This window comes from Phalaenopsis equestris, unplaced genomic scaffold, assembly GCF_001263595.1.
Source record: "Phalaenopsis equestris unplaced genomic scaffold, ASM126359v1 Scaffold000235, whole genome shotgun sequence".
Lineage (NCBI taxonomy): Eukaryota > Viridiplantae > Streptophyta > Magnoliopsida > Asparagales > Orchidaceae > Phalaenopsis > Phalaenopsis equestris.
The window spans coordinates 377,806-390,802 of NW_018164677.1; the positions used below are offsets into that span (position 1 = coordinate 377,806).

Genomic DNA, 12,997 nt, shown 5'->3' on the forward strand with positions numbered 1-12,997 from the left:
TGGATCTTTTCCACTAAATGATATTTATTTGGGAAGTTTACATAAATACCACACACTTATTATGCATCTTAAAATTTAACACCTAAAGTTTGATATTTACATTTATTACACTTTGGTGTTATAAACCTATGCATTAAAAGGTATATTTCACTTTAAACAATTAGTAATAGTTTTATTTTTGATGTGGTGTCAAAGATTTGTGTTTGATATTTACATTTATTACACTTTCGTGTTATCAAACTATGCATTAAAAAGATTCTTGTTGCTACCAATTTGATTGGGTGGGAGGGGAACCAACATTGAGCGTGTAAATATTGTGATCAACTATAACATGCCTGATTCTGTGGACACTTATTTGCACCGGGTATAATTTTCTTTGAGGTTTAGCCTATTTTTTTCATTTTTTTTTTGGTGATCTGCTGACACTGCTTCACAGGTTGGTAGAGCTGGCAGATTTGATACCTAGGGTCTGGCTTTCACCTTCGTTTCTTCAGCTTCTGATTCAGATGTTCTTAATCAGTTTGGATGTTTTTTATTTGCATTCCTCTTTGACTTTGGATGAGGCAGCCTGAATTTTTTTGGCAAATAATTTTCGTTCTTATAGGTTCAAGCAAGATTTGAAGTTGATATCAAGGAATTGCCCAAGCAATATGATACTTCCACTTACAGTAAGTTACCTTCCTCTTCTACACTAGATACTCTTTCGCTGTTTTTGCTCTTTCGCATCTCATGTCTTTCTTCGTGTGTGCATTGTGCAGCCACAAATTAAATGAACGAAGAACAGCAGGAGCTCGTCCCGGTCTCGTTCAATCGATACCTAAACAAATGGTCTTCCCTTTAATCTCATTGCTTTTAAAAGCAAGCTAATTTATTTTTAAAATAAAATAAATAAAACATGTAACATGTTCTTAAAATAAAGGTAAAAATAAAAAGAAAATTTTACATGCATATCCCTCTCAATGCCCATGTATTTACATATATAACACCAAACCTTACCTTCAATTTTTACATGAATACCCCCGTACCTATGCATATGAAAGAGTTGGGTGGTATAAATTTAGAAAAGCAAAATTTAGATTTTAGATATATAAATACATAGGAATCGGGTGGTATGCATATAAATGACCCCAAATAAAATAACAGAAGTGATCCCAATTAGTAATTTACCACATTTTGGGACTGATAAATCTGTCACATTTTGCAGGCAAACTCCGATCACCGCAGTGGATTCAGCTTGTTGGTAACAGGCATGTTTTACTCGAAAACGGGAACTCGACAACCTTGCCGAATTGAATGTAATCGTTGGCTTCCACCCAGAACGAAAACATGTGGGTAAATAGGTTTGTTGACTAGAGAATCCGAATAAGTCGACAGAAGAACACGTCGTAATAACTGCGACAGAGTTATGCTTCATTTAAGCCAGAATAACTCCATATTGGCTAAAAACCGCCCGAAGCTTGTAACAAAGGGGCAGCCTCAAGCCATACTACAGTTGATCTCAGTATATGTCAAAGTTGTCACCAAATCAATATGTTGCCCTCTCATCTTGGTGAACAACTTAGAGCTTTATGGTCAGGTCAAACATGAAAACCTCCTCCAACAATGCCGCTTCCAAAGAAGACAAAATCGACCGCTCAGTCGAAACTACTCACATGAAGTTTTGTAGAGTATGCTTTGGGGTCATCAGCAAACGAAAGGAAGAAGTTGAACAGAAGAAATACAAAGTCCATAGCGCAAGCGCAAAAAAACCACTCACCCCTTATTTATAGGGACACAACAGAAGCACGTCAATTTCGAAGAAGAAAGATCACGTCAACACATAATTTGAGAAACATAAAATAAAATTTATTCTAAAAATACAAAAAAGGTTACATTTGGACTCTAGTCTGACGAAAGGTATTTACAAATTGGTTTTTGGCCGCCTTGGAAGAGACAAAATCTTTCCTAAGAAACATCTTATACAGCTTCTGCCACCTATGTTTGAAAAGACCCGCCCGATTTGCCTCAACGTGGGCCCTCTAGATGAAGGCCTCTTCCTTGATTTCAAACATCTCCCAACAGAGGGCCAACATTTCCCCCAGCACTTCTCCAGAAGAACTAACATCTCACGTAGATCCTCCTCTCGCCAAACCTTCACTATCCAAGCTAGAGAAATCTCCAATTCATCCAAGAGGCGAGCCAGCATCCTCGAGACATCATACCCCCTTGGTCATTCCATAGTGGGTCTCAATAGGGCTGGTCAGGTGGCTGACCATGTTCTCTTCGCTCTCGGCTGGAGCTTCCTGTGTTGAATCAAATGTCGCAGTTAGGTTTTTGTCGGCACCAATAAAGGGTAAGCTTTTGAATCGTACGTCCTCAACTGTTGCAAAAGACAAATACAAGAAAGAAGACAAAAAGAAAATATGAAAGTCATAAAACAAGAAAAAACACTCGCACTCAAAATTCTGTCCATCTTGAATCGAGAGACCTAGACTCCACCCTCATTCAGTGGCGAGAGATCACCGACAGTTCCTTTCATTCTCTCTTTGTAACTCGATCGACCGATGGGTGGTACCAATAGCTTCTGGAGCAACCCAATTAGCTTGCCGACCCGAGATCGTGACATGATTTTATTCTTAACTGACAGACCAACGTTGAACCATCAACTCCTCTCTAGCACTAGCTCAACTGCTTTCTGAGACCACTCAAATTGAGTCAGATGACACACATTTCTTCTTTGGCTCACCCCACAGGCGGCGCTACTTGATCCCGAGGACTGCAAACATTTTTTTTTCAGACCATGAGTTTGGGCGAGGGATTCAATCCTTTCTCCATAAAGGACATTCAGAGAGTCAAGCGGTTCCTAAAAAAGCCACGCAGAGTATTAGAGAGAGTTCATCATGCCCTATTTATGAGGGTCATGGACAAAAAAATCTAAAAAGTTTAATTGTTGAATCCTTAAATATGATAATTGAGATTTACTTTTCTATTAAAATTCTCTTAGTTTTGCTGCAGTTGTTACTTTCAACAAGCACTAAAATCGAAAAACTTAATATGCACACAAAAATTATGCAACACAAATCTCAAGGTAATTTAATAGTCAGATTATAGCCTACAAAACTAAGAGCCTTAATGCCCAAAATCAACCAAGCTACAAAAGATAAAAATGGCTAGGTTTGGAACCCTACAGGAGACGGAGGCATCCATACCGACTTACATGAAGAAAACGATCAAACCAAAGTCTAACTCCAATGCTCTAACCACACCAACATAACCAGAACCACCCTAGAAGCTCCTTCAAATGATATCAAAGGTCAATAATCGAATAAGCTAACTGTCCATCCCAAACAAGAACCAACCGGCCACCCTGAACAAGAGCCGACCGAAGTCGTTTTAACCGACCTATCCGGTGGCTACCGAGCGATAGTTTTAGACAAACAAAAAGACTAGAATATCATATACAACCCCTCTAAAGCAGGGGTAAAACATGTAATTTTACATATTGTCCTCTTATCTCCTATAAATAAGACTCCATTGTGTATTACGAGCTTTTTTTCCTTCTTTTAGTGGTCACCCCCTCTTTGTAACCCAAATCTTCAATAATATAAAATGGGCCATAAAAGCCTGTGAATACCCTAGTTTGTCTCAAAGGGCCAAGTCGCTATGCAGTTGTCTCCTTTTTCTCTATTTTCCTTCTCCCTTAGTTACTACGTTTTATTCTTTGAGTGTGTCTTCCCAAGATAAACACAGATTCAACATAATTAAATACAATCTCCCGTTTATTCCAAAAAGAAAAAACCAAGTTCTAATTACAGGCTTAAATTTACATGTTCAACAAACAGTACAAAGTGTAATAAACTCAGTTTGCAAAGCAGAAAATTAGTAAACTGCTAACTATAAACGAATTTGAGTTGACAAATCTCAGCGTTTACTATAAAACTCAAAAGAGAGAATACAAAGTTGTGAAGCTGAAATTGAATAATTTGGTTTAGAAGTAAGCTTTGCTATGAGAAAAACGTGCAACCTTTAATTCAAACAAATAAATATAAATATATTTTTTAAAGAAAAACAATAATTTATGCCTCCCTTGATGCGCCATGGTGACCTTCATGAACAAATAAGCTTAGAACCTCAATCACTATGGGTACGAATGCGAACAATTTTGTTGATAAATTGCCTCTCTCGGCGATAGCTGTTTTCAGGTTTCAGCCAAAAAAAGAAGCAACAGTTATTTAGATCAAAAGATAGAAATCTGTAGCTCGTATTCATCGCTAAAGTTCCAAACGCAGTTAAATATAACTTGAATACAATAGATAAAGACGCTCGGGCTCATTTGGCGGGTTGTAGAAAGGAAATATATTTTTAAATTATTATTTATTTCGTTTTCACTCGGTTTGACTCCGAAATATGAAATAATCACTTTCGAAGCATGATTAAAGTGTTTGTTTATTTCAAAAATTATATTAACCTTTGAAAGAATTTACATACATTACCACTCAATTCTTATGTATTTCCATATCAACCATCTAAAATTCAATTTTTTATATATGACACCCTATCTAGGGATGAAAAGGTGTATTTCATGGTTTAAAAGTTAAAATAGAGGCCCTTCTGATGTGATAAAAAAAAATTGGGTGTTATGAATGTGAATAGCAAAGTTTAGAAGTTAGTAAATACATAGGAATTGTGTGGTATGTATGTAAATGCCCCTTAATTAAATCTAACCAAATGATAGAACCTAAAAATTCAATCCTTCTTATTATATATTTTCAAGCTTCCTAAGGAACCAACTGGGCCCTTATGGATCAAAATTTTGATAGAGTAATTACAGCAAAATAACACATAGAAGAAAGCAACACATACATGACCATGGCAGAGATGCAGAAGCACAAGACGCCAATAGAAAGATGAATCAGAAAAGAATGCCAGAAGTTTTCCCGGTCTAGAACCATTCTCTCAGAGACGAGTGTTACGGCACCAGAAAGAAGCAATACTATCCAGCCTGATGGCAAGCTTTGAAGAAAGGAAAATGAAGATCCCTGCATAAATAAAAATAATAAAAAACAAATAAGAAACATAATGATAAAGTGTAAATAAAACAAGAATATGAGAATACATGATTACATACCTTGAAGAAACGACTTATAAATACTGCAGAGTATGTAATTCTCAAAATCATATCTTCAATCGGTCAAGGAATCACGTTAAAAGGAGCATTTTCATCTCATGACATCAGAAGGAAGTAATAAATTCATTCATTCGAACATTCTAATGGAATATTTATCAGTTATTGCACAAATTTATAATCATAATTAATACAGATATTATTATTATTATTATTATTCCAAAGCACTGTATAAAAAGCAAATAAAAAGCTACAATGAATATACCAAATAAGACTTTGGAGTCTGTTTGGAATAATTTTTCGCTCCTTTCCTTCTAGATCATTGCCATGTATTTGTTTAACTATTGCTTTCTTGGACATTTTTATAGTGGAAAGCATACTTTAAGAATCAAATCTACAAAAGTGAGGTAGTTCTACGAAAACTACTGTCTGACTTTAAGAAAAAAATACCGCACAACAACTTCACAATCACCTTTATAGAAGGCTACAACAACCCCAAATGAACCCATTTATGTAAATGCATGAAAAAGACCTGATTCCACATTGACCAATAATACTCCCCGCCTATCAACGGTTCTACAGAGCACAAAAAAATAATTTCAAGTATCACGGTGCAAGCATCTATCACCAATATTTTACAACATTACCACATTGTCCATCTTAGACTAAATTTTTTACAAAAAATAAAATAAATGATAAAAAAAATTACAGATTTTTTGTCTGTGAACAATTCAATGACTACTAGTCTAATATTACTTCAAATTTTAAATAATAGGCAGGTGGTTAGAAAGGCGTTGTAGCACAAGTCAAATTTACACAAGTATTTATAACTATTTTCTAAAGATAATCACCGTGTCATATACCTCTATTCCGGAGGGATCATAGAAAGGATACTTATAGAATTGGCGACAATTAGACCAAAAGCTCCAGCAGACCCCACCAAAATAATATTGAGTATAATATATATTCCAGAAAAAAGGAACAATGAAAAATTTGATTGTATTAATTGACTTTCATTGGCAACAGCATGCAAAAATGCTTCGGATGTACCTGCAGCACAATATTAAAATATTAAATTCAATATTAAATCTATGAAAGTGAATAAGTCAATAAATAAGTAGCAGGAAATTTCAAGATAAAGCTGTGCAGCAGTAAAGCAATGATTTCGGAAGAACTTAAACGATGTTACGAGAAGTCTCCACTTCACAGCTAAATAAGTAGCAAGGCAGCACATAACCAATAGTGTCAAAGAACTCTGAAAATTTATTAAATGAAAAAAATAACAAAAGCATTAATAGATATTAAACATTGGCAAAAAACTTTTAGTTACCCTTCCAACTTGTCTTGAATTTGAATCATCATTTTTGTCAGCAAGAAAACTAAAAAGAATGCATATCAAAAAAGTGCCAGAGTTTCATTCAGTAAACTATGCGCGCGCAAATATATATATATATATAGCGATTGAAGACTATGGTAATTCTATGTTAGCCACATCCTAAAGTAACAAAAATACATCCTGCTAATTTCCTCCCTCTCCACAAACGAAAATTAATTTTTGACCGAAAATTAGAATCCAATGACGTGTTTTGATAAATTCCCTCACTTTATCCTACAGGTAATTGGAAATATAAATGCCACTATATGAAAAAAAGGGCAAGCCGAGCAGAGACTTGTAACTGAATCATTATTTATATTATGTTTTGATCATGAATTTCTTATGACAGCACGACGACAGGATCAGCAATTGTAAGATTCTGCTAAAAAAACAAAAACACCATCTGATTCCCATGTATTTACATATCTAACACTGAAACTTAACATTTTACAATTATAACACCCAAATTTCAAATTACATCAAAATACATCAATTTTAACTTTTAGAAAGTGAAATACACCTTTTTTATGCATAGGTAAGGTGGCATGTATGTAAAGATTGAAGTTTGGGTGTTAGATATGTAAATAACTACAAATTGAGTGATATGTATGTAAATCTTCCCAAAAAAATAAGAATGAACAAATGTGAGCTAATAAATTTTCTTTCTCCAGCATTTGCTTCTCCAAAATGGAGTAAGAACAAGCCTTATAATATGCCCTAGAAATCATTCGCAGTATCAATAGAAACAGCAAAACAACCACTCAACCTACAGTACAAATTAATAGTGGTGTACGCTCAAAGGTTCAAAAACAAAAAGGTAATTTCTAGATTATGCCTTCAGAATAGTGCCTCTAAAAGCAACACGGGAATTAAAGTAGGAACAAATGAACCAGACCACTGCAATCCCTTTAAAAGCTGGACATATTTATTCACACGTCACTAAATTTTACCTTATTAAATAGCGAAATTATGTGATTTTCTTGTGACAATCAAATCATGGAATTTGACAAAAATGAAAAAAAATTGATTGAGATATTTTTTTATTTTTTTTTGAATTTCATAACTTGGATGAAAACTTGACAAATGGAAGTAAAAGGGTGCAGGCTTTGTAAATAGCAAAGATTTTGGGGGCATGCCTGAAATTTTGAATTTATTATGAGTGCTAATTTAAAATGAGTTTTTTATAATACATTAGATACTAAAGAGAGTGAAAAATATATGTATAAACAAACCAAACAAAGAGAAAAGAAAAGTAAAAATTTAATTCAAATAAAGCGTATTAAATATGAAAATTAAAAAGTATTTTTTTTAGAGAAAGATATTCAACATAGGTGGATGACACAATGATAAATTTTTCAATGAAATTTTCTGGAAATAAGATCAACCTTAGTGATCTTAATACCTTTAATAAAATAAAACTTTATTTTTTTATCACGCATCAGTAAAAAGAAAGTTGATGAGGCTTTAAAAAAACCAATGGTAGAAAATCAGTAGAACCTATTGATATCCCAATTGAAGTGTGAAAATCTTTAAGAGATTTGGGAGTTTATTCGCTTACTAAACTCTTTAATATTATTTTAAAAACTAAAAAGATGTCTGAGCGGAGGAAGAGCATTTTGGCCCCCTTTTTTAAGAATAAAGAGGATGCAAAAGAGTGCATATTAGAAATGAATTAAGTTAATGTGTCATACATTAAAAATATAGGAGAGAGCAATTGAACATAGGTTAAGATATGATACAAACATTTCTCATAATCAATTTTTATTTATGTCGAGCAAGTCTACCTTGGACGCTATACATTTATTGAGAGATGTGATAAAGAAGCACGAAGAGAGTAAGGGGGATCTACATATGAGTTTTATTGATTTAGAAAAAGCTTACGATAAGGTTCCAAGAGAATTCCTTTAGAGTGTTCTAGAAAAAAATAGGTGTTGATATGACTTATATTCAATTCAATAAAAATATGTATACTTGACTTGTTACTTGTGTTCAAACAGAAAGAGAATTGACCAAGTATTTTCCTATGTCAGTTGTACTACATCAAGGATTAGCTTCATGCTAATATCTTTTCATTTTAATTACGGATAATGCTACAAGACATTTAGAGCAGGATGTACATTGGTGTATGATTTTTGCTAATGATGTCATTCTTGTGGATAAGAAAAAAAGTTCAAGAAAAACTTGAATTATGGAGGTCTACCATTGAAATCTAAAGGTCTTCAATTGAGTAGATCTAAAATTGAATACATATAATGTAATTTTAGTAGTGGCAGATCTAGTAGCTGAAGTAACTATGGGGGATCAAATCATTAAAAGATGTGAACGTTTTCGACATCTTGGGTCCATTGTTCAAAGTGATTTTGATATAGATGGGGATGTTATTAGAAGAATTCAAGTTAGTTGGTTGAAGTGGAGGAAAGCATCAGGCCTATTGTTTAACAGAAAAAGTACCGCTTAGACTTAAGGGTAAATTTTATAAGATGGTAGTGAGACCTGCAATGTTTTATGATGCAGAATGTTGGCTTTTACAAGGGTAAGCATAAAACTATGTTGAGTGTTTTTGAGATGAGAATGTTTAGGTAGATGAGTGGCTTGACACTTAGGGACAAAATGTGAAATGAACGTATTTGTGAAAGAGTTGTTGTAGCTCCAATGGCGGATAAGATTAGATGGTCGTCGTAGAAGGTTTGGTCACATTAAACATCGATTATCTGATGATCCAGTTAGGAGAGTAGATGTTTTAAAGTCAACATAAGAAAGACATAGATAGACCTAAAAAAATTTGGACATATTGTATAATAAATGATCTTAATTTATTAGAATTAAAGGAAAATATGACACTTAAATAGGGCACAATGGAGAAAAGGATTCATGTAGTCGAGCCCACTTATTGGGGTAAAGAATATTGTTATTATTGTTGGTAATCTAAAATGAGGAACATTTTAGATATCTCGGGTTTATTATTCAAAGTGATGGTGATATTAGTAGAATTCAAGTTGAATGATTGAAGTGGAGGAATGCATCAGGTCTATTGTGTGATAAACATGTACCGCTCATACTCAAAGGAAAATTTAATTAGATAGTGGTGAGACCTGCAATACTTTATGGCGTGGAATGTTAGACTATAAAAGAGAAGCATAAAACTAAGTTAAGTGTTGTTAAGATGAGAATATACTTACGTGGATGTTCGAAACAAAATGTGAAACGAATATATTCGTGAAAGGTTTCTAGCTCCAGTGGAAGAATAGATTCAAGAGAGTCGTCTAAGATGGTTTGGTAACATTAAACGTCAACCATCCGATGATCTGATTGGGAGAGGAGATGTTTTAGATTGAACTTATGTTAAGAAAGGAAGAGGTAGACCTCAAAAAAACTTGGGCATGTTGTATAAGAATTGATCTTAATTCATTAGAATTAAATGAAATTATGACACTTAATATGACATAATGGAAAAAAGGAATTCACTTAGCCGACCCCACTTATTGAGATAAAGGCTTGTTGTTGTTGGTAATTTAAAATTTCAATGCAAGGAGACCTCAAAATTATGACTTCAATATAGTGCCACCTTAAGCAACATTGGAATTACAATAAATCATACATGTCATAGATCTAGAATACAGTAAACTTAAACCAAGAAAAATCGATAAGAATTCAAAGAGAACATAAGGGAAATTGGATGCTTAAAATTTTTAAAATCAAAATACATGCATACAAATAAAAGAAAGTTAAAAAGGTTTTAGTCCGTCTAGAATTCTAAACGGGCTAGAGAACAGAGAGTACTAACCATTTGTGGCTAAAGTAATGATATAAAAGCAATAGTAGCTCAGCAAAGTTGAAGCTTGTCCATCACTCCATTTCTTTCCATAAAGTAGTCTCATGAGACAATATGAGTAACTTGGGCCAAAAGCAATGGCTACAAGACCTACAATGATTTAATAACACAACAAAATAGATGGCAATGAGATTAAAAAAAGGGACATTTACATACATACCACCCAATTCCTATGTATTTATATATCCAACACCTAAACTTACTTTTTACATTAGATCACCCAATTTTTTCATATCACATCAAAAATACCACTATTTTAGTGAAATACACTTTTTCATGCATATAGATAAGGATGCAGCCAATTTGGCCTAGTGGTTGAGAGCTTTGTCTTTCAATCAAAAGATTTTGGGTTCAAGGCCTTATATATGCACTATGCATGTGAAAAAAAAAATGCATGGGTAAGGATGCATATATGTAAAATTTGAAGTTGAGGTATTAGATCTGTAAATACATAATAATTGAGTGGTATGTTTGTAAGCCTTCCTTTGCAAAGTAAAGAATCATTAAGCTAACTATTAATGAGATAATCAACAATACATAAACCAAAATTTGTGCTTATTTTTCCATATGTTGAGCTCGTAAATGGTGTTTAGATAAGTTTAGGCGTGTTTAGTTTTCTCTGTTTGAATGACTAAAACAGAATGAACACAAACAAGCCATAACAAGCAGAGCTGATGCTATCCGACCGATTCAACTAGTTTTATTAACAGCAGCCATAATGCCCAAAAGTATTAAGACCATAAGACCTTCAACAACCTGTTCTCATCCTTTCCACCCCTAGAGGTTTGCATAGATGGACATTCAAAAATCCAACAGAGCACAAGAAATATTACTAAATCATATAGTTTTCGTAGCAAACTTAAATCTAAACAAATAACATTTCAGATAAAGATGTTGTTGACAAAAGGGGCAAGTAATTCTAAAAGCATACCAATCAATGATACAAGCTTCAATGCATCTGTTAATGAATTTGCTAACACAGTGATCTTTTGGGGGGAGTCTCCTGTTCAAGAAGAAAGATGAAAAGTTGGTTCCTGCATAATAAGAATGACTCGAAGATTATGACAGTTATTGTCACATCTAGACATCAGAAATAAATGTTGAAATACAGAAAGTAAAGAGTCTATATACAACTAAAGACCATCCAACATTAATTAAGTACAAACAAGAAAAAACACGAACCACATAATAAATATTAAAGAAGCCTTAAAATCAATTTTGAAAATCATTTTTAGGCCTTATTTGGTAATGATTTTAGCTGCTGATTCTGCCTTTTAGGATGACAGAATTAGTTTTGGTTGTTTGGTCTAGCAGGATTAGCTGTTGTAGTTCACAACTCAGTTTTAGGTCAGTAGGTTTCTGGAGAAGCCTTTTTTCAAATTTCAGCATTTTCCACCATTTTAGTGATGAAAATACACGACCCAACCCCCTAAATAGTGTTAGTTAAACAATATATGGAAAAATAAATAAATTATTTGATTTATTTAAAACTAATAAAGCTAATTAATAAGATATTAACTAGTAATGTAATTCATCATTATCATCTTCTTTATAACAACCATTAGGGTTTTCAATATGAATAATCAACTTTCATTTGTTTGCATTAAATCTACACCTCGTAAAGCATTCAGAACAACTTCGATGAATGCAATCTCAGGTATATGTTTTTTTTAATATCCAATATTAATTTTCTCAGCTCATCTAATATACATAATTTTCACCTTTTAGTTGCAAAGTTATAAATCACCTTAGTTTATATTCAACCAATTATCTTCAAAAAATGCCACCCAACTTTTTTTATAAAGTAATTATTTCTATACTTACCTTTTCTAATTTTTCCACATCTATCCTGACATTTTCATTTCTATCAATCTCAATTTAAATATTGATGAATTTTTCATAGCCCGACATTGGAATATATACATCGCCGACTTACAATTTTATAGAATTTACCGTTCAAGTCTCAATGACGTCCTCTTATCATGCAAGACACCCAAGATATTTAAGTTGAATCAGTTTCTATAGAAGGTATATCACTAAATCTCTACTTATTTGTATAACAAATCTAAGATAATTAAGCCAATTGCACTTCAGCATTTAATCGTCTAACAATATTAAAAAATAATTGATAACAGAATGCTCATTCAAATTATATATCACACTCGTCTTTGTTCTAGAAATTCTAAGACGTGTTTCTAAACATTTCTTTTACTGTTCTAATTTCTAAAATTTCAATGAATGACATCAATTAGGACTACATTGAAAAAAGGCATAAAGCATACATTAAGACAACTAACTTGGGATATCCATTGTAATAATCTCCATAACTACTAAGAAAATATATGAAGTTAATGTTAATATTTATATAAATATGGGCTCTCAAAGAGAATAACATAGATGGCAATAGAAGAATTGAGAGAAGTCTACGTTGAAAAGCGAAGAGTGCGTCTCAACACGAACTCTAAAGAAGACGATATGCACAAAAAAGCAAGATTTCACCTACCTAATCCATTGTATCATATTGGGTTTATTTTGATTTTTAGGGGTCTAGCTTCTCATTGATATGAGCCCCAATGATTAATGTATGGAACTCAAAGAACACTTTCAATTAAGAGTGATTTTTCATGTCCTTTTGAGATTCATTGTACGTGTGTCCTAGGGAAAGTGACTGGTAACATAAGCAATA

At 33.2% G+C, this 12,997-nt stretch overlaps 1 protein-coding gene across 5 annotated transcripts in view; it reads right to left on the reverse strand.

Annotated features, from left to right (window-relative positions):
• Positions 1 to 175: 175 nt before the first annotated feature.
• LOC110023900 (protein RFT1 homolog) overlaps positions 176 to 12,997 on the reverse strand; it is an 82,167-nt gene continuing 69,345 nt past the window's right edge. For 3 of the 5 annotated variants that reach the window (XM_020723545.1, XM_020723543.1, XM_020723544.1), the window contains exons 10-15: positions 11,243 to 11,314; positions 10,264 to 10,401; positions 5,999 to 6,154; positions 5,108 to 5,160; positions 4,843 to 5,018; positions 4,046 to 4,171 (exon numbers count right to left, since the gene is read on the reverse strand). In XM_020723545.1, the coding sequence (XP_020579204.1) occupies positions 4,111 to 4,171; positions 4,843 to 5,018; positions 5,108 to 5,160; positions 5,999 to 6,154; positions 10,264 to 10,401; positions 11,243 to 11,314 (656 nt within the window). In that variant the 3' untranslated portion in view covers positions 4,046 to 4,110. Of the gene's footprint in view, positions 818 to 1,334; positions 2,843 to 4,045; positions 4,172 to 4,842; positions 5,019 to 5,107; positions 5,161 to 5,998; positions 6,155 to 10,263; positions 10,402 to 11,242; positions 11,315 to 12,997 lie in introns of those variants that run through there. The other 2 variants (XM_020723546.1, XM_020723547.1) reach the window with 2 other exon arrangements.